The sequence below is a fragment of the Populus alba genome, chromosome 17 (genome assembly GCF_005239225.2).
Source record: "Populus alba chromosome 17, ASM523922v2, whole genome shotgun sequence".
Classification (NCBI taxonomy): domain Eukaryota; kingdom Viridiplantae; phylum Streptophyta; class Magnoliopsida; order Malpighiales; family Salicaceae; genus Populus; species Populus alba.
The window spans coordinates 20,717,641-20,739,282 of record NC_133300.1 but is presented as its reverse complement, the minus strand read 5'-3'; the positions used below and the strand labels follow the sequence as shown (position 1 = coordinate 20,739,282).

General features: G+C 34.6%; 4 protein-coding genes across 5 annotated transcripts; 2 read left to right on the top strand and 2 right to left on the bottom strand.

The window, feature by feature from the left end:
• The first annotated feature begins 430 nt into the window (after positions 1-430).
• LOC118037141 (probable polyamine oxidase 4) lies at positions 431-6,306 on the top strand. 2 transcript variants are annotated; one of them, XM_035043042.2, is made up of 10 exons: positions 431-913; positions 1,983-2,098; positions 2,203-2,291; positions 2,696-2,809; positions 3,293-3,380; positions 3,483-3,568; positions 3,663-3,765; positions 4,146-4,243; positions 4,365-4,794; positions 4,911-6,306. In XM_035043042.2, exons 1-10 carry the CDS (start codon positions 892-894, stop codon positions 5,226-5,228), a joined length of 1,464 nt encoding a protein of 487 aa, XP_034898933.1. In that variant the 5' UTR covers positions 431-891; the 3' UTR covers positions 5,229-6,306. The 2 variants fall into 2 exon arrangements, with proteins under 2 accessions (XP_034898933.1, XP_034898932.1); XM_035043041.2 differs by having other exon boundaries at positions 1,980-2,098; positions 4,911-6,305.
• Positions 6,307-6,885: 579 nt separating this feature from the next.
• Positions 6,886-9,275, bottom strand: LOC118037144 (protein DJ-1 homolog D). Its single transcript, XM_035043047.2, has 5 exons — positions 8,929-9,275; positions 8,715-8,840; positions 7,863-8,303; positions 7,387-7,749; positions 6,886-7,282 (listed from the first exon to the last, which is right to left on the bottom strand). Exons 1-5 carry the CDS (start codon positions 8,992-8,994, stop codon positions 7,094-7,096), a joined length of 1,185 nt encoding a protein of 394 aa, XP_034898938.1. The 5' UTR covers positions 8,995-9,275; the 3' UTR covers positions 6,886-7,093.
• A 139-nt stretch (positions 9,276-9,414) lies between these two features.
• Positions 9,415-12,484, bottom strand: LOC118037145 (protein DJ-1 homolog D). Its single transcript, XM_035043048.2, has 5 exons — positions 12,293-12,484; positions 12,089-12,205; positions 10,871-11,311; positions 10,384-10,746; positions 9,415-9,882 (listed from the first exon to the last, which is right to left on the bottom strand). Exons 1-5 carry the CDS (start codon positions 12,341-12,343, stop codon positions 9,694-9,696), a joined length of 1,161 nt encoding a protein of 386 aa, XP_034898939.1. The 5' UTR covers positions 12,344-12,484; the 3' UTR covers positions 9,415-9,693.
• A 1,965-nt stretch (positions 12,485-14,449) lies between these two features.
• On the top strand, positions 14,450-21,600 carry LOC118037146 (putative disease resistance protein RGA4). The gene is made up of 2 exons (XM_035043050.2): positions 14,450-14,771; positions 21,415-21,600. The coding sequence occupies exons 1-2, from the start codon at positions 14,466-14,468 to the stop codon at positions 21,439-21,441; spliced, it is 333 nt and encodes a 110-aa protein (XP_034898941.1). The 5' UTR covers positions 14,450-14,465; the 3' UTR covers positions 21,442-21,600.
• The last annotated feature ends 42 nt before the right edge of the window (positions 21,601-21,642 follow it).

The following is a 21,642-nucleotide window of genomic DNA, read 5'->3' as shown; positions in this document are numbered from 1 at the left end:
ATATAAACAATCCTTATATTTTAAAATCTATTAATAACTTAGTTTCTCCTTCAAAATCACCTTTACTAAGCTGATAAAAACACTCCCCAATTCAATATTTTTATCTCTAAACTACCCCTGTTTCCCATTCCATCTCCGAAATATTCACCTCAAAAATCTTCCTCTCTACTCTCTCTCCTCTTTTCCTGAACCCCGGCTGCCATTTCTTATGGGGCATTTTAGGTATCACATATAAATTTGACAGATCTATAAAATAATTAAAATTTGGGGACTAATTAACTAATTTTCAAAACTAGTTGAACTATTCCATTCATTGTTCAAACATACAGGGACCAACTTACAATTTACTCCACAAACTGGAAGCAACAACTTGTCCCTATAAATATAAACAAACCACCAGGAATGGAAAACTCCGCAACAAAACACGTAACTCAAAAGACAATTTTTCTTTTCCCTGTTTTCTGCATTAACCGATTGATTTTTTCAAATAAAAATTCAATAAATCCGATCCATGCAACCGTCTCTTCTTCATCAAATTCTAATCTTAGGTTTAATTCAAAAAGAAAAAATAATCTTGAGAGAATTTAAGAAAATCTCTCCTTATGAGCTCTCTAAATCGTAAACAACAGCAGAAGCAGCAGCTCCATTGCTCTTCTTCTTCTTCTTCTTCTTCTTCATCGAGCAGTATTTTTAGTCACTTTATTGCTGGAATTTTGTTATTTATTCTTTATCACTCTTCTCAGTTAATCTCTAATTTTCCTATTCCTATACACCTCTAAACGCATCGTTTTTCTTACTCTCTCTCTAAACAAAAAAGCATTCGCGAGCGATCAGTGATTTTTTGAAGAATAATTCGTCGATTTGGCTGATTCTGTGTTTTTTTTATTCAAAATGGAGAATCTGATTGATAACGGTTAGTATATTCTCTGTTTTTTATTTATTGAATTTTGGTTTTAATTTTTTGATTTGATAAAGCTGAAATGACAGAATGTATTCTCTTTTTATTTGATTTTGATTTTTTTTTTGTCTTGGAATTTGAGGCTGAAATGATAGGGTAATTATGATAACAGTAGTTCGATACTTTTGTGTCGAAATTAATATTTAATTGTAGTAATTAATATTAATATAGTTCTTTTAGAAAAAAATGTTTTAAGTTGAAAAATATTTATTTAAAAAAAAACGTGAAACATATATTAATTATCAAAGCAACCATAACGTGACATATTTTACTAGCAAAGTTGCTAATGTGGTGGCTGTTAGCCTGGATGATCATGTTAGCAAATATGTTGATATGATAGTTGACATGCATGATGCGGTGTTTAGCATTGTGGGGGCCTGCAATGTGGAGATTTACCAAGTGCTTGAGGTTTGTCTCTGAAATGTTTTTAGAAGGTTTGAGTTGTTCATTTCTTGGCATGGAGAGGGAGAGAATTGAAATTGAATAGGAGGGCATTTAGTAGTATTTATAAGTTAGCTCATTATCTCGGGCAAAAGAGATGAAGATACGGCAACAATAGGGATCGAGGGAACTTGTCTTCACTTCAAAATTGTTTTTGAAACAAATTTATTTTATGTTTTTTTAAACATGTTTCTGTCTTTATATCTGTCACTTCTATCCTAACACATTAAATGCAACCTAAAGGATTCTGAGACAGAGATATTCGAAAAGTTTATTTATTTATTTTTGCTTTTACTAGATTCTGTGATTGTATGACATATGTGGCAATGCCGTTGTGAATAATGTTCCAAGTTGTTTCTTTGAATTCCTTTGACAAGATGAGTTTGAGTCAAAATCAGTAGCAGGAATTATTATAATTTTTATTTAAAGGAAAGGCTGCGGTAAAATCTATAATCTTCCATGATTACAAAGTTAGATGTAATATTCTAGCTAAATGTCTCTCCAGGCTTGCTTGCTTCTGTACTTTTTGACAAGTACATTTATTTTTTTGTCTTTTGCTAAATATTTTTCAACTAATCAGTAGGCACTTTTCCTTCACAAGTTGAGAGGCAAAACAGTTCAATTCCTACTGTCATCGTGATTGGTGGTGGTATTTCAGGGCTTGCTGCTGCACGAATGCTGCATGATGCATCTTTCAAGGTTAGCGTACTGACATGTACATATGAGTCTAGAGTTTTTTAGTTGTATGTTGGGATAGGGTATTCATATGCATCATTTGGCTAATCATTGTTATTTTGTTTAAGGTGATCTTGCTGGAATCACGGGATAGACTCGGTGGCCGCATTCATACTGACTATTCATTTGGCTATCCAGTGGATTTAGGAGCATCCTGGTATTTTTTTTTTTTTCTCACTCATATTTGATCTTATTGGAACCTTTACCTTACTCTTGTTTATCCCTTCTCTTGCTTAGTGTCTTGCTTATTCTAGTAATGTGATTGCCTGGTTTTTGGGAATTAATGCACTTTAAATATGCTGACATGCATTGATAAGGTTGATACATATTTTCGTTTTTTTTGGGATGTTAATGCTCAGTAATCATGTCTTGAAAACCCAATTAATTTCTCTAGAAGCTCAGAAAAAGATCTCTTTTCTTCCTCACGTGTCATTTGGCTCTTTAACCTCGCTTTACCAGTGCCTGTAACCTGTGTTGGGTTGCCTTGGTATGTATTGTTTGAAAATGTGAAGCAACTGATAGATTCCTCAATGTGTTAATTCATTTCATGTTACAATCTAGGCTACATGGTGTTTGCAATGAGAATCCTTTGGCTCCGCTGATACGAGGTCTGGGGCTTAAATTATACCGTACTAGTGGTGACAACTCTGTATTGTATGACCATGATCTGGAGAGGTCAGTCATTGCTAGTTTTACATTTATATCCTCTGCAATTCACTTCAGATGTTGCATTAAGCAGACATCTAAATTTTCCTTTTGCCTTTTAATTTTATGTGTGTTTGTGGTTAAATTATGCATTTCAAATCCTACAGTTTTTTCGTATCCCAGTTCTTAATTGTTTCATGGAGCAAATTGCATCCAATATTAATTATTACCTTTGCATTCTAGCTTTGAATTTTCTTAACCAGTGCTGTATTCCTGTATCTTTCAGAACATACAAGATCATACAAACATTGGCCAACTTCTTTTTACAATGAATAAAGTTATACATGTTCCTAATTGAATGATGAATTGATTAATAGGCTGCAGTACTACCTATAATATGGTAGAAAAAGCTTGGATCGAAGCTGCAATGTTTTGAACCTTAAGATTTACGATTGTGGTTCTTATTAATTTTGTCCAAACTTTTGTCATGAGGATTTGGGTTTGCCATTTCAGTTATACCCTTTTTGACAAGGAAGGACGTCAAGTTCCACAACAGATGGTCATTGAAGTTGGAGATACATTCAAAAGAATTCTCGAGGAGGTAGATCTTCTCACTAATTTCTGTGACGTGAACCCTTCTTTTATGATTAGAAATTACCCTCTTCTACAGCAACCAAACTAAGTCCTTTGTTTAAACCTTTAGACTGAGAAAGTAAGAGATGAACACACTGATGACATGTCTGTTCTTCAAGCAATTTGGATTGTGCTAGATAAGCATCCAGAATTAAGGTATGGTTAAAAGAACAACGTGTAACAAATTCAAGTTTTGTACTTTTTCAGCATGGAGTTTTGGAACTACTAAGAAAACTTCCAATGTCTTTAGGCAAGAAGGACTTGCACATGAAGTGCTGCAATGGTACATCTGTAGAATGGAAGCGTGGTTTGCAGCAGATGCTGATATGATATCACTGAAATCTTGGGATCAGGCAAGTGGATTATTGTTCTTCTGAATCTCTCCTAAATTGCTTTGCATTGAGCTGCAATTTGTCTTGAACTGTGTGAGGAGGATTCTGCTTTAATACACTTTTTTTTCTCTCTCAACATTGCACTATGTCAAAAAAATGCTTTGCCTTCAAAAGCTCAACTTGAAAAACAGTTGATTACCGTTACGAGTTGGCTTTAGATTCAGAATTTTTTTTGCTTAGAGATAGCAGAAGCTAAGAAATTAGTGAATGTTTTTTGAGAATCTTAGATTGCAGAATTTGTATATTGCAAAATTCTATACAAAGCTGTGCTATGTTAAGGTCACTTTGAGTGTATCTTTAGATGAACAATGACACTGTTGAGGGCACTTCTTCACATGTAGGAGCAAGTTCTTTCCGGAGGTCATGGTCTTATGGTGCAAGGTTATGACCCTATAATAAAGGCTCTTGCAAAACATGTTGATATACAGTTGAATCACAGGTATACTTGCTCATATCTTAATATTTTGGACGTGTTCTTGTTTACTGAATTCAAAAGGTGCTGTTATATGGTGCTTCCTGAAGTGAATGATTTTCTTTCTTTAATAAATTGTGACGAGTAGGGTTGCAAAAATATCCAACGGGCCTAATAAGGTGATGGTCACAGTAGAGGATGGGACAGCCTTTATTGCTGATGCAGCTATCATTACAGTACCCCTTGGGATTCTCAAAGCCAACTTAATTCATTTTGAGCCAAAGCTGCCACAGTGGAAGGTTGATGCAATTTCAGATCTTGGTTTTGGCTATGAAAACAAGATTGCATTGCAATTTGATAAAGTATTTTGGCCAGATTTGGAACTGTTGGGCATTGTTGCGCCCACATCTTATGCTTGTGGCTATTTTCTCAATCTTCACAAGGCAACGGGCCATCCTGTTCTTGTCTACATGGCTGCTGGAAGGTTTGCTTACGATCTTGAGAAGCTATCTGATGAGTCTGCTGCAAAATTTGTGATGTTGCAGCTGAAGAAAATGTTTCCTAACGCAACAGAGCCGGTAAATTTCATTTAGCCCTCTGCACTGCCCTATAATCTCTGTTCTTGAATTTTTTTCTTAATTTGGTTCTTATGTAAAAATGTTATAAACTTGTATCATTGGCTCTGCTGGAACAGGTTCAGTATCTTGTAACGCGATGGGGAACAGACCCGAACTCACTTGGTTGTTACTCTTATGATCTGGTTGGAAAGCCTGAAGATTCATACGAGAGACTCCGCGCACCTTTGGGCAATCTCTTCTTCGGAGGAGAAGCAGTTAGCATGGAGGACCATCAAGGATCTGTGCATGGAGCATACGCAGCTGGAATTATGGCTGCCGAGAGCTGTCAAAGACACCTATTAGAGAGACTTGGCTACTTCGATAATCTCCACCTAGTCCCTTCTAGAGGTGCAATCCATGATGCTACATTTCCTCTCCAAATCTCAAGGATGTGAAATAATTTATCCACAGGTAAATAGGCATCATTCTCTATGTTGGTGTTGCTAAACTTGAGAAGCATATGTAATATGCTGATATTTCATTCTAGTTCCAGAAAATGAACAAGAACTCCTCTACCTTTTATCATATCATCCTCAACATTGAGTCTCCATTTCGCTTGTTTTTCGGTACAAAATACATCACATGTGCACACCTGAATACTCATTAAGTCCGTTAACTTAGAGATCAAATCAGTTATATTCATTGATCAAACTCTCATTAGTGCAGCAAAGCCCTGCATGGCCTCTGACCTCTAGCTGCAAATGGCTTGTATGATTGCATGAAGTCTTTCACCAACTCAGTCACTGTATTATCTCACTGCTAAATACTCTTCAGCCTGGCTTCCAGGGTTAAGAAGAGGATCATAAATTTAGACGTTCATAGGTAGCTGTTAGTTTGAGAACATGACCTAGCTTTCCTCTGTAAACTATGCAAGCCATCCACTCATGCACTGCAGTTGAGCATAAGCCCTCAACCTTCTTATTCCGGCAACACAGCGTCGACATGGCACCTGAGATCTTGAAGGGATTGAAAAAGGAATGTGTCCCTTGTTATCTTCAATGACACCTGACAAGAAGGGGCGGATTGAAGAAGCAAGGATTCTTATAGTAACCAGACACATTTTTGTCGAGCTATATTATAATTACCCCACAGAGGAACGAAATCCTTTTATCCGAACTAGTTATCTTGCCTACCAATGCCATCACAAATAGCTGGAAGATCTCAGGATGCCCCTTGTATTAAGCCCTAGAAATATTGCTGCCATTAACAACGAATTCATCTCAATAGAAGCTTCCTCACCTCCCTCCATCTCCTCGATGCTTGTAAAGTTGACTCGGAAAACCTGGGATTCAAAGCCAAGCCAGACTTGATCTAGGTTTCTAGTTGAACTAGACAAAACATTGATTCGGCCAAACATGTTCTACTCTGATTGACATTTTAGTGACCCAACTGACTTAACTAAAACCTGGTTTGGTCACTGTCTTGTAAAAAAACAGAACAAATCAATGTTATGTAAAAAAACCAAAACATTACCGTTTTAATAAATTGATTAACCCGTTATTTTTCAAGTTGGATCGTGTTTAACTAACATGCTTTTAAATATCCTCCATACTTGTCTTTATATTCATTGAAGTCAATTTTCAATCATTCATACTAGTCTCCATCTTCATTGGATAGGAAAATAAAAATCATACAAATTATTTTAGATTTATATTAAAGAAATTATGAGTATACTAAATTTTGTTATATATCAAGGATAGAGGATATTTTATTACGTGTCTATACTTGAACAAGTTGAAGATCTCTCTCTCTCTCTCTCTCTGGATACAAAAATCTCTCTGACCTTTATTTAGATTGGATAATGAAAGCGGATCTCATTGGAATCGGATTTGCGATCCTAAGTTCAACCCAATGGATCCATGGGCACATGGTTTCATAGAAGGGGCACTCGGCCATCATTGATTTGCACGACCAACAATCCCAAAAGTTGTTCCTTTGTGGTCGTTAGTTCGAGTCCTATAAATCTCAGAGCCACTAGATATTTATATGGTTGTTAATTTCATGATTCGTGAGATTAGTTGAGATACACGCAAGCTGGTCCGAACACCCACATTAGTAAAAAAAAAAGTTGTTACTTTGAAAAATATGAAAGTCTATTTTTTCCCCAGGCAAAGATGAACACAAGTGACAAGGATTCCAATAACAGATATGGAATCCATGTGTTATTTGATACAAGATGGGTTTCTAGACCCAAACATGGTGTCTGCATAGGTATGTTATTTGAAATAAGATACAGGCACATTATTTAACATGGTAGCAGCTAAAATGACACTTGAATACCAAGTAAGGCCATCAATTGAGAGACAAACTCAGGGTGCCCTGGCCAAGCAGCTCCAGTAACCAAGTTCTCATCAGTGTAGCAGCGATCTATTGGATCAGGTTCTAGCCATGTTGCCCCTCCCAAGACAACATTCAGCTTCACCGTAGGGTATGCAGTACATCTTCTTCCCTGCAAACATGATTCAAATTGAAGATTATAAGCCATGGGACATGTGATAGCATAGTATTTGTAAGTCTACGAACAGGCTTCCTCACAAGACAACAGGAAACTACCTTAAGAACTCCAGCTGCAGCTAAGATCTGTTGCCCATGGCAGATGGATGCAACAGGCTTCCTAGATTGCATAAATTCTTTCACCAAGGCAATCACCGTCTCATCCAGTGCCAAATATTCTGGAGCCCGGCCTCCAGGGATGACGAGGGCATCATAACTAGAGGCATCCAAACCTTCATAGGAAGCAGTTAGAATGAAATTATGGCCTGGCTTCTCACTGTAAGTTTGGTCACCTTCAAAGTCGTGGACTGCAGTTGGGCAGATATCCCCAGCCTTTTTCTTGGGGGAAACCGCATCAACATGGCACCCAAGAGCTTGAAGGGACTGAAAAGGAACAGTTACCTCATAATCTTCCATGAAATCCTGCAAGCAGAAATAAAACAGCAAAGGATTCTTAGTAAACAAGGAAAACACATGTTTCCTCAAGCTTGATAGCAAGAGACAGGTAGTAATTGTATTAGAACAATAAAACTTACCCCGCAGAGAAACAGAATCCTTTTATCTGAACCAGTTACCTTGCCTCCGAGTGCCCTCACAAAAAGCCGAATGTACTCAGGATGAGCCCTATATATAACTCCAGTGATGATATTGCCATCAGCGACGCAATCCATCCTGGTTTTGGGTTCAATCCAATGAGCACCAGCATCGATGAGCACAGGTCCCAGAGCATGGAGTGCAGTGCACTTCCGACCTCTTACTGAGCCAGCAGCTGCCAAGATCAATTGTCCATGACAAATAGAGCCAATCGGCTTTCCTGAGTCGGAAAACTTCCTCACACAATCTAACACGGATTCATTTATGGCAAGATATTCTGGAGCCCTTCCTCCTGGTAGAAGCAGCCCATCATATTTACTAAAATCAACTTCATCGAAGTTCGCGTTGAGACTAAAGTTGTGTCCACGCTTCTCTGTAAAAGTCTACAGCAAGGAAGTTCCAAAAACACATATCAGAGTTAGGGAAACGAGTGGCTGTACTATATTTGCCAACAGAACACATCAAAAAGGGAGCTCAGTTTACACATCATCACGATAACTATTGTATCTTTAACATTGGGCACAACCCATCACAAAATCAATATCATTATCATTCCCACCACAAGCACTATCGCCAGCAAGATCATCACTACTACTTCTACTACCATCAGAGTCAGATCGCCACCACTGCCACTACCACTACTCCAGCATCCATATCAGAAGACAAACAATTAAACAGAACCATGTCGGAGTTGCAAGTAACTAAATTTGGATACATTTTATATCCAAACAAATAATATTTTCATTAAGAAATGGATATTGTAAGAGATTAACATAAAATGAGAGAGAGAGGACCTGATAGCCATGATAGGCACCAGAGTCTTGAATTGCAGTGCGGCAACAATCACCAGCTTTCTTGCCAGGACAGACAGCATCAACTGCTATTCCATAAGCCTGCAAGGCTTGAAATGGAACCATAGCCTGCAAAACATAATAAACCCAATCATTTAAAGACTTCAAGGGGGAAAACAACTCCAAAATGAGAAAGATAAAAATGAAAGCAACCCACCTCATAATCTTCCATGAAATCCCCACATAACAATAAAACTTTCTTCTGTGGCTTGCAATTAGCCATTGCTGATGCTAAAAATAAGACTTAAGCTTTAGCTTTGTTTATTGCTATCATCTCTCGAGTGGAGTTTCGTGCTTTTATAAGGACTGCAAGTGCAAGAGAAACGGAATTGTTCTTTAACTCTCTTCGTTATCGTTGACTAAAAATGTACTGTAACTATCTTCGTTAATGTTGGATCAATGCACACGGCAACCACTAAAAATATTAAATGGGAGCTTTGTTATTGTTGGACTAGATCGCATTGAAACTAACTCACCTACTTGTTATCGCGATCAGCATGATGTTTAAAGTGATTTCATCAACTTTTTACCATATCATGCATGAAATGACTCGGTCTTTGAATCTAAGATAATTCATTTTATAAGCAAAATCCTCTACCAATAAAATAACCAACATATCTTCACCATTCCGTGTACCAAGATCAAATTCAAAATAATGAGTTAGAATTGCAAGAGCAAGCAAAATTCCACATCCTTTGTAATCAAGCCACACGATACATTCACAGCACTCATTTCCCACAACCAACAATCCAGAAAGTCACTTATTTGCATGGTATAGAAGTCTATTTTCAGCACAGGCAAACCGCATACAAGCGACAAGGATCCATGGGATACAAGATGGATTCCTAGACCCAAACATGGAAACTGCATACATCCCCATTATTTGATATAAGATACAAGCATAATAGTTACATGAAAATAGCTAAAATGACACTCGGATGCCAAGTAAGGCCATCAACTGAGAGACGAACTGAGGGTGCCCTGGCCAAGCAGCACCTGTAACCAAGTTTTCATCAGTGTAGCAGCGATCTATTGGATCAGGTTCTAGCCATGTTGCCCCTCCCAAGACAACATTCAGCTTCACTGCAGGATACGCGGTACATTTTCTTCCCTGCAAAGATGATTCGTATTAGCAATTATACAGCCTGACACATGAAATAGCATAATATTTGTAATTCTATGATCAAGAGAATTACGTTCCAAATATAGAAGATAAAAGGGCCCTTGAAAACAATTCTCATGGAACTTTAAATATGATGATCAAAGAGTTTGAATTTCACATGTGAAGATATAAGCCATGAGAAGTTGCATACGAAATTCTACAGAGCTAAATCTAATAAAAAAAGGCACCCAATCCGGAGTTAAAGCCTGTACAGGGAAAGACTTCTCATGGCTTATAATTTTAAAAGGAGTATAATTTTAAATGTTAAAAGATGCATGGTAAAATTAATGTTTAAGCATTTCAATGTCTCCTTGAATGTTCAATGATGGCAGTTTTTCTAACAAACAAAAACATGTGCACACAACAATAAATTAGTTGCATTTGCACATATTCTAGGTGTGTTATGTGAAGAAAATACACCACATTCCTCGCAAGACAGCACAAAACTACCTTAAGAACTCCGGCAGCAGCTAAGATCTGCTGCCCATGGCAGATAGATGCAACAGGCTTCTTAGAGTGCATGAATTCTTTCACCAAAGCAATCACTGTCTCATCCAGTGCCAAGTATTCTGGAGCCCGGCCTCCAGGAATAACAAGAGCATCATAATTTGAGGCATCCAAACCTTCAAAGCTAGCTGTTAGAGTGAAACTATGACCAGGCTTCTCACTGTAAGTTTGGTCACCTTCAAAATCATGGACTGCAGTTGGGCAGGTGTCCCCACCCTTCTTCTTGGGGCAAACTGCATCAACATGGCACCCAAGAGCTTCAAGAGACTGAAAAGGAACAGTTACCTCGTAATCTTCCATGAAATCCTGCAAGCAAGAACAAAAGAAGCAAGGATTCTTAGCAACTATGAGACAACACATGTTTCATAAGCATGACCTCAGTCAATGGCAAAAAAAAATTAAGAACTAAAAACAAATAATTAGAACTTACCCCACAGAGAAACAAAATTTTCTTATCTGAACCAGTTATCTTGCCCCCCAGTGCCCTCACAAATAGTTGGATGAACTCAGGATGCCCCTTGTATGTAGCTCCAGTGATGATATTGCCATCAGCAACACAAGCTTTCATGGTTTCAGGTTCAACCCAATGAGCGCCAGCATCAATGAGCACAGGTTTCACAGCAGGATATGCAGTGCATTTCCGACCTTTTACTGAATTTGCAGCTGCCAAGATCAATTGTCCATGGCAAACAGAGGCAATTGGCCTTCCTGAGTCAGAAAATTTCCTGACACAATCTAACACAGATTTGTTCATGGCAAGATATTCTGGAGCCCGTCCTCCAGGTATCACCAGCCCATCATATTTGCAAAAATCAACTTCATCGAATGTTGCATTGAGAGTAAAATTATGACCACGACTCTCAGTATAAGTCTAAAATCAATAAAGTTCCAAAAAAACACCTATCAGAACTAAGTTTATGAAATTGATATATTATGCTGGTACTTTAATCAATCAGTAGAGCTACATCCACCAACAGGTTGTTAGAAAAACAGCACACATAAATTATCACAAAAAAGGATCTTCATGAACACATAATGCATGTAAAATGATCATCACCACAACCATGCAATTATCAAAATTAGCACTCAGCACAACCCATCAAAGAAATTATCATATTAATATTATCACTACTACACTGCCACCACAACCGCAACCACCATCATCACTCAGATCACCACGGCCACTACAGGCATTCATTTCAGTTATCACAAAATTATTATTACATTAAGAAAATGTCTTTTATTACCTTATTAATTAATCAAAAATTAAAATTTTAATAACAAATATATGTGAAGATTAGTCTCAAAGTATTAGATTTTATCCACTAAACTACCCAAAGAAGACATACAGCAATGATAAAACCCAATAATCTGCACATTAAGAAGTAAAGTGTGAGGTAAGCAATATATTTAGAGAGAAAAAAAACATATTTTGAATAAGTTAAAATTAGCTTTACAAATCCATAAAAAAGAAAGAAAGAAAAAAAATTTCTTATATTCACCAATTATTGAAAAGAAAATGCTAAAACTAAAGCTTCGATGACTGAACTAAGTAAGTCAGCAAATTAATAAGCTTTTTCAAAAACAGCCAAAAAAAAAAAAAGAATCCAATATGATGATTAAATGTATATAATGAGGGAGAGAGTACCTGATAACCAGCAGAATCATGAATTGCAGTGCGGCAAATATCCCCAGCTTTCTTGCCAGGGCAAGCAGCATCAACAGCAATCCCATAAGCCTGCAAAGCTTGAAATGGAACCATAGCCTACAAAAAACAAGAAGAACCCACAATTCTTCATCAATCCAAGATTCAAGAAACAATTCAAGATAGATAAAAACAAAAGCAGCCCACCTCATGATCTTCCATGTAATCACCACATAACAGTAAAACACTCTTGCCCATTCTTTATACTGAAAATTAAGCTTGAGCTTGAGTTCTTTCGTGGTTCTATGCTTCTTCTTCTTCTTCTTTTTTGTTTTTTTTTTTTTTTTTTTTTTTTTTTGGAGTTCGTGAGTTTTATAGAAGTGATGATATAATTTCGGAGAGAAATGATGTTTTTGTTATTGTTTTTTTTTATAAGCATGGTTATTTTCATGTGCTATTTTGTCGTGATCAAACGCAAGGACAGGTCCAAAATGGATTTTCTTTGATAGAAGAATCTCGATTGTAAAGATTTTGTGACTAAAAATTAAATAATAAAGGAATGAGTTAAATGAAAATAAATAATAACATAAAATAATTAATATTTTTTTATTTAATGTTAAAGAGTATCTCAGACATAGAGTATGCTTCAATTGAGATTAAAAAAATATTCTTAATATCACTTAAAAATGACTTAATTTCTTTAGTTTCAACTTTTTTATTAAATTTATTTAAATGCAATAAATATATGTGAGATACCACACAAAAAATGCATTAAATAAACACTAGGAAATGTATCTTTAATATAACTTAGGCTTATTTGTTTGGTGTTTTAATTAAAAAAGTTTTTTTTATGATTTTTTTTATGTTTGATTATATTATGAAAAATTATATAGTTAACAAAATTTATTTTCTAATTAAAAAAACAAGCATAGGTTTTAGATGGAGAAAAATGTTTTATATTTAGTATAAAAAATTGAAAATCACTTTTCATAAAGAGCTAAGAACTAAAGTGATATATATATATATATATATATATATAATACTTTAAAATATAATATTATTAAAATAAATAAATCAGTATTATATTTATATAGGAAATAATATATTAGAATATGTTAATATATAATATAAAGGTATATTAATTTAATATATCAGTACATATAATATTTCAATTTAAATAATATTAAATAAAAAAACATATTTGAATACAAAACATGTTATATTACTCATAATCATACATTTAAATCATATAAAATTGTATTATAAAATTAGGATATCATAGAAAGGAAATTTATTTTCAATGTAGTTCTCTAAACACCAAAAAATATTTGATAAAAAATAAAAATTTTACTATTTAAAAAAAATAATAACTCAAAATATATTTAGCTTTTAATTTGTTTTATTTGATGTGGTCAAAATACCAAAAAATATTTTTCAACTTATTTTTCATTATACATCTAAACATATTAATAAAATTTACTTAAAAAAAAATATCTGACAAGGTTTTAAAAATTGAAAAAAATATTAATATATTTCACTCAAAAATATTTAACAAGGATATATGTTTATACTATCATATTTAAAATATTTATAGTATATATATATAGTTATATTTTATAAAATAAACTATTGTATATGTTATGACCTACTTTTATTTAACCCATTCCTTTATTATTTTTAGTGATATTAAGGAACCATCTTTCATAACTGTTTTTGTCATTGAAAGAATATTGAACTTGAAGGAATGTTTTTGATGGTTTTTTAGGACGAGGGAATTTAAGAGAGGTTAACTCGAGGAGGAAGGGCTAAGGAATTTCAAGGATGAGAATTTTTTGTTTTCGTGACATTCCTTTTTTTTTTTTTAATTCAAAATTATTTTGCTCGTGTTTATCCTTCCATTTCAATGTTAAATCACAAATGTATGTTGTTTAAATTCTTTATAATCTTATTTAATTTAAAATTAAGTGTAGTTCAAAATTCTTTTTGATTGATTAGGTTGTAATTTGATCATACATACATACATAACTGAAATTAATTAACAATACATCATCACCATATCATCTTCAAAACGTCATGATCATCTCAGATTCCGAGAGAGAGATCACTTGCTTTTCTACAAAGGTTGTTTATGCTATTGTGCTTACTGCTTAGGAAGTTCCAAGTAAGGGATATATTCTAATTAGGAAGATTGTTTCCAAAGTAAGAGATAAATGAAAGAACAAGGGAATGTCAGGAACAAAAATTACAGGCGTTTGTGTTGCCTTTACATGCATGCTCGTAGCTAGAAATCAAGAGGTTTGCCATTCTGAAAACATAACTTCACTCCCATCTCAATCATTTTTCCTATCAACTAATTCTCCTCTCTCCACTCAAAAAGAAAATGGCAGAAGCTTTTGCATCCACCATTGCAAAATCCCTTTTAGGGAAGTTAGGCTCTTTTGCTGGTCAAGAATTTTGTTTGGCATGGGGACTTGAAGCTGACATTGCTCGTCTTGAAAAGAGATTGTCAGCCATCGCCGCAGTGCTGTCCAATGCTGAGCAGAAACAATCAAAGACTGCCAAGATTCGGATCTGGCTCAACGATCTCACAGAAGTCTTGTATGATGCCGAGGACGTGCTGGACGAAATCGAGTGCGAAACTTTACGAAGGCAGGTGGTGAAAACAACAGGGAGCACCAGCAGAAAGGTACGGCGCTTCGTTTCAAGCTCTAATAAGATTGCATTCCGTTTAAGAATGGGTCATAAGATAAAGAGCATCTTAGAAAGACTAGCTGAGATCTCATCTCTTAAGTCTGAGTTCAACCTCAGCAAGCAGCCTATTGATTGTAGCCATGTCTTGCATGAGGAAACAGAGATGAACCGATCCTTTGAGACCTTTTTCGGTCTTATCGGAAGAGGCAAAGACAAAGAACGCATCATCAACCTTTTAGTAGCACCTTTTAAGGTTGGTGATGCACATCCCCTTGTGTCCTTTTCCGATAGTAGGAATGGAGGCTTGGGGAAGACATCTCTTGCCAAATCGGTGTGTGATGCTGAAAATGTAAGAAGTCATTTTGATCTGAAGATGGAGGCATGTGTTTCAGATGATTTTTCCTTGAAACAAGTGGTACGAAAAATTATTCAATCTGCAACTGGGGAAAGATGTGCGGATTTGGATGAGGGTGAACTTAAAAAAAAACTTGAAGAAATTTTGAAGGGTAAGAAATACTTGCTTCTTTTGGATGATGTATGGAACGAAGATGCTGATAAGTGGTTGTTGTTGAAGCCTTTGTTATCAAAAGGTGCTGATGGAAGTAAGATTATAGTAACTACCCGTATTCAACGTGTTGCTGACATTATGGGTACTGTTGCTGCGTCCAACCCAAGTCTTCTTGGTCACGAGGACTGTCTGTCGTTGTTTTACAAGTGTGCATTCAAGGAAGGGCAAATGGAGTTGCATCCAAATTTGGTTGCAATTGGGAAAGAAATAGTGGCGAAATGCAAGCAAGTTCCTCTGGCAGTGATTAACTTGGGGACTCAACTGTATGGTAAGACTGATGAAAAAGAGTGGAAATCGGTGAGAGACAGTGAGAAGTGGGAAGAAGAGGGAGATGGTATTTTACCTGCCTTGAAAATAAGCTATCAAAGACTGCCGACTCACTTGAAAAGATGCTTTCTTTATTGTTCCGTTTTTCCAAAAGATTATGACTTCATAGATCTCGTATTGGTGCAATTTTGGATGGCACATGGGCTCATTCTTCAATCATCAAATCCAAATGAGAACTTGGAAGATGTTGGCTTGCGTTATGTGCGCGAGTTGATCTCAAGATGTTTCTTCCAAGATTATGTGGATTTCAATTATGTAGCTGCCTTTAAGATGCATGATTTAATGCATGATCTTGCATCATCATTGGCTCAAAATGAGTTTTCAATCATAAGCTCTCAACACCACCAAATTTCCAAAACGACCCGTCATTTGACAGTTCTTGACTCTGATTCATTTTTTCATAAAACTCTCCCAAACAACTTCCATCAAGTGCGGTCAATAGTCTTTGCAGATCGTATAGTGGGGCCTACATGCAAAACAGACTTTGAGAAATGTTTGTCAGAATTTGAGCATTTGCGGTCTTTGGAATTAATGGATGATTTTGAATTTGAGGCTTTTCCGGAGAGGATTGGCGCCTTGAAACATTTGAGATATCTCTATTTTGTGAACAGCGTAAAAATAGAAAGACTCCCAAAATCTATTTTCAAATTACAAAACTTGCAAGCTCTGCTTACAGGTGAAGGATTAGAAGAGCTGCCCAAAGATGTGAGGTACATGATCAGCCTTAGATTTTTATATCTAACTACTCAGCAAAAGCGGTTGCCAGAAGGAGGGATTGGGTGTTTGGAGTGTCTTCAAACTTTATTCATTGTTGAGTGTGAAAATCTAGAAGATTTGTGCGAAGATATGCAAGGTCTTAAAAGTCTTCGAAAATTGGTTATTGGTGGATGTAATAGCTTGATTTCTCTGCCAAGAAGCATAAAATGCCTAACTACTCTGGAAGAATTATTTATTAGGGACTGTGAAGAGCTTGATTTGATGACGATAGAAGAAAAGAAAGAGGAAAAAATTCAACCTCTTTCCCTTTCCCTTCGTATTGTAATGTTTGAAGAGTTACCATCAACTATTGCTTTACCAGAACAATTTCTTCAAGGATCTGCAAAATCCTTACAAACATTTATCATCAAAAAGTGTCCAAAGATTGAAGAAATGCCAGAGTGCATCGGCAATTTAAAAAAACTTCAAAATCTTGAGATCAGTGATTGTCCAAGGTTGAGCAAAAAATGTCAAAGGGGAAAAGGAGAAGATTGGCCCAAGATCAAACATATCCCTAAAATCAAGAATGACGGTGATGACAATGGTGGAGAAACATCTCATGCAGGTAGCAACAGCAAACCATATTTAAATCTATCATATTTAGTTTTACATTTTTATCCATTCTTCAATTCCTTTTTTCGTTTAAATTATTTTCCCTGAAAACAATATTAGTTTTGAAAAAAAAAAAAAACTGACAAAACCTCTTGTGTTTTTGGAAAGGCAGATTCAAGTGGAACTCCATCAGCAAGAGAAGAAGACAAGGTATGTCATGATAAAATGCAAAGTTGACTAATTCATTCAGCAATTTGAATTTCTTTGAACTTAATACATCATTATTAAATTCTATGTTTGTCTAATTTTCTTCAGCTTTCGTTGGGGTTTCTGCTGACGGTTATAATTCGGGGACTTCAATTTTTTCGGTGTTGTTGCTGACAATCTAGTTTGTTCAAATAACGATTAATATTCGTTCTTTGTGTGCTTTGCTCGTAGTTCCTGCGGGTGATGTACTTGGCTTTTCATTTGTTCATAATGGTTGCCAATCGGTTCATTTGCTCCCTCGTTGTTGAACTTAATACATCATTATTAAATTCTATGTTTGTCTAATTTCTTCAGGTTTACTACTGTGAGGGTCCTGTCGGCTAAGGTCTTCTACAACAGTTTGTCACTTACGAAGATCCTCTTAAGGCTTAGAGCGTCTGCTTCGTGTAATTTCCTTGGCTAGCTATATGTGATAATTTGTCATTAATAAATTGATAAACATTTGGTTGTTCTGAATTATTTAAATAATTATGCTACTTGTTTCTAATAATACTGCAATGTCTCATTCATAAGTTTCAAAGATCTTAACGAAGAGACATCCAATAACATATTAAAAAGTTTATAAATTTTTTACACTCTGTTTTTCATTAAATTTCAAAATTTCTTTGCTTAAATTAATTATTTTTTTTATTTTTAAATTTTTTTAATATATAAATGATAAAAAAAAAATTAAAAATAAAAAAATATATATTTTAATATATTTTAAAATAAAAATACCTAACACACTCCAAAACCACCTCTTGATCCCAACCAATTTTTGAAAAACTTTTTTTTCATTTTTTAAAACAAATATTACCACCGTGTACCTCACCGTCAAAACAACTAATCGACATAACCACAGCCACCACCATCTTCTTGCAAAATAAAATGACCCTGGAACAAAAACTTCTAGCTTCCTTTAACTAGAAAAACCAAACTTTTAACACTAACAGCCAGGGGCGGAGCTAAAATTATTTGTTAGGGGTGACCAAAAATAATATAACAAAATATAATATTTGTTTTAATTTATTATACATGAGTTGTAAAAAAAAAACTTTTATAATTTAGTTTTATTCAAATAAGTTATTACAAAACATATAATGACCTTTATATAAGGTAAAATGTTTCGAGCAATACTAAATTGAGTCAAAACAATGAAGTTAATTTTATCTTCATGATGTATCCATCACTTTAATGTTGTTGGTCTTTATACCTATCAAATATAAACATACAAAGTATATAAGAAACATTAGCTAAAGCGAAGCATTATTTATGTTTGATAAACTTTGAAATAAAGTAAAAAATAAAGAATGATTCTTACATATTTATTTTAATTGTGCCCGTCGTTCTTTCATAGAATATAAATCATCGATTATCATATCAATTGTGAATTTTTCAGCAATTTCTTTTAAAGGTTGATATGGCCCCAAATTAATATATGCCCTTTGAATTTCATCTTGTTGATTAACTGGGTATTCTCAAATTTGAGAACGATTGCTTGGATCTCTAATTAAATGAGCAATGTCGATTCTAGTAAGAGGCTACTCACTAATCAATGCAGGTTCTTTGTAACCTGAAATACACTGAGGTTGCTCAACCATAACTTCAACATTACACATTAGAGTTGGTTCAATAGGTTGTGAGTTATTGTTTCTAACTCTGGAGTGGATTGTGTATTCATTGATATTGTATATGGATTTCTTTTATATATATATAAAAGTATTGAACATATTCATCCTAATATAATAATAAAATCAATGAATGTATACTTTTTGAAGACATTTTCCCTTATAAAAGATATAAGAAATTCATTCACATAAAAAATCAAAGAAAAATAGCTGAGGTGGTCTCATCAAACTATAGATGAAAGATCTATACTCACCCTCCAAAATTTATTCACTAGTCGGCTCTAAATAGATCTTCAAGAGAAAACTAAAAGTTTATAGAACCATCCAAAAATACAAAGCAAGATTTATTGTCAAAGGTTTTCAAACTAACAAAAAATAATATAAATTATTTTGCTACATACTTATCTATGTTAATAATAACTTTTATATGTACATAAATAGTTATTACAATTATTAACAAGTTAGAAATATGAAAAAATTATTTTTTTAAATGGTGATTTTGAGGAGAGGTATTTATGAAACAACTTAATAGGTTTGTTATTAAAAAAAAAAACTTTAAACTTATTAAGTTATTAGTTTTGAAACAAGCTTCTAAATAATTGCATGAAAAGTTTGACAATGTTATATTGTTAAATGAGTTTAAAATCAATAAGGTTAATAAAAGTATTTATGTAAAAAATACAAATAAAAATTATGTTATTTTTTAAAATTTATTTTACATGTAAAAATTCATCTTAAGTAGTTTTAATTAGCATGCATTGTATTTTTTTTTTATTTGTAACCGTAAAAAACTACTGCAATACTGAACAATATCAAACACACTTATCCATGAAAGAATTTTAAGATCAACATCATCATTCTTGCTTCCAATGACTCTCCATTTAGAATCAACAAGGGATATTAATTATGGAAACTTACCATGCATTGATATGTCATTTTAATCGTATGGCCCTTGAAAGAACATCAAAGTTTCTACCCCTTTGTCCTTTTCCAAATAATCAAAATCCAAAACAGCTACCAAACACAACAAATATATATATATATATATATATATATATATATTATATATATATATATATATATATATATATATCATTTTTCCTAGTTAGCATCAATCACCAGCCCATACATTGAATGACCAGAACTAAAACCACCTTCAATCACCAGCCCACGCACTTGAAAAGATGCTTTCTTTATTGGTCGGTTTTTCCAAAAGATTACCCGTTCCTAGATCTCGTATTGGTGCAATTTTGGATGGCACATGGGCTCATTCTTCAATCATCAAATCCAAATGAGAACTTGGAAGATGTTGGCTTGCGTTATGTGCGCGAGTTGATCTCAAGATGTTTCTTCCAAAAATATGATGATAAGGTTTGTTTCTCTTTAGTTAAAATGCATGACATAATGCATGGTCTTGCATCATCATTGGCTCAAAAAGAGTTTTCAATCATGAGCTCTCAAAACCACCAAATTTCCGAAACGACCTGTCATTTGTCAGTTTTTTACTCTAATTCATTTTTTCATCAAACTCTTCCAAAGTTTTCAAATGAGTTCCACCATGTGCGGTCAATAGTCTTGGCAGATAGTACAGTGGGGTCTATATACAAAACAGACTTTGAGAAATGTTTGTTAGAATTTAAGCATTTGCGGTCTTTGGAATTAAAGGATGATTCTGAATTTGACGCTTTTCCGGAGAGGATTGGCGCCTTGAAACATTTGAGATATCTTCATTTTGGAGACAACGCAAAAATAAAAAGACTCCCAAAATCTATTTTCAAATTGCAAAACTTGCAAGCTCTAGTTCATGATCAGCCTTAGATTTTTATTTCTTAGTACTCAGCAGAAGCGGTTGCCAGAAGGTGGGATTGGGTGCTTGAAATTTCTTCAAACTTTATTCATTTTTCATTGTGAAAATCTAGAAAATCTTTGTGAAGATATGCAAGGTCTTAAAAGTCTTCGAAAATTGGTTATTGGTGGATGTGATAGCTTGATTTCTCTGCCGAGAAGCATAAAATGCCTCACTAATCTGGAAGAATTATTTATTGCTAGCTGTGAAAAGCTTGATGTGATGACAATAGAAGAAAAAAAAGAGGGAAAAATTCAACCTCTTTCCCCTTCCCTTCGTATTGTACTATTTGTGGCAGTACCAGCAACTATTGCTTTACCAGAACAGCTTTTTCAAGGATCTGCAGAATCCTTACAAACATTTATCATCAGAGACTGTCCAAACATTGGAGAAATGCCGGAGTGCATCAGCAATTTAAAGAAACTTCAAAATCTTGAGATCATTGATTGTCCAAGGTTGAGCAAAAGGTGCATAAGGGGAACAGGAGAAGATTGGCCCAAGATCAAGCATATCCCTAAAATCAAGGTTGCCGATGATGACAGTGGTGAAGAAACATCTCATAGTGGTGAAGAAACATCTGATTAGGTACGGGTTATAAGTATTTAAATATATCATATTTAGTTTCACATTTTTATCCATTCTTCAATTCCTGTTTTTCCTTTTAAATTCTTTTCAATGTTTATCTGACACAACCTCTTGTGGTTTGGAGGGGCAGGTTCAAGTGGAACTCCATCAGATTTAACCAGAGCAAAAGAACAAGATAAGGCATGTCGTGGGTGTCATGATAAAATGCAAAGTTAACTAATTCATTCAACAATTTAAATTTCTTTGAACTTAATAAATCATTATTAAATTCTATTTTTGTCTAATTTCTTCAGGTTTACTACTATAAGGGTCCTGTCGGTTGAGATCTTCTACAACAGTTTGTCACTTACAAAGATCA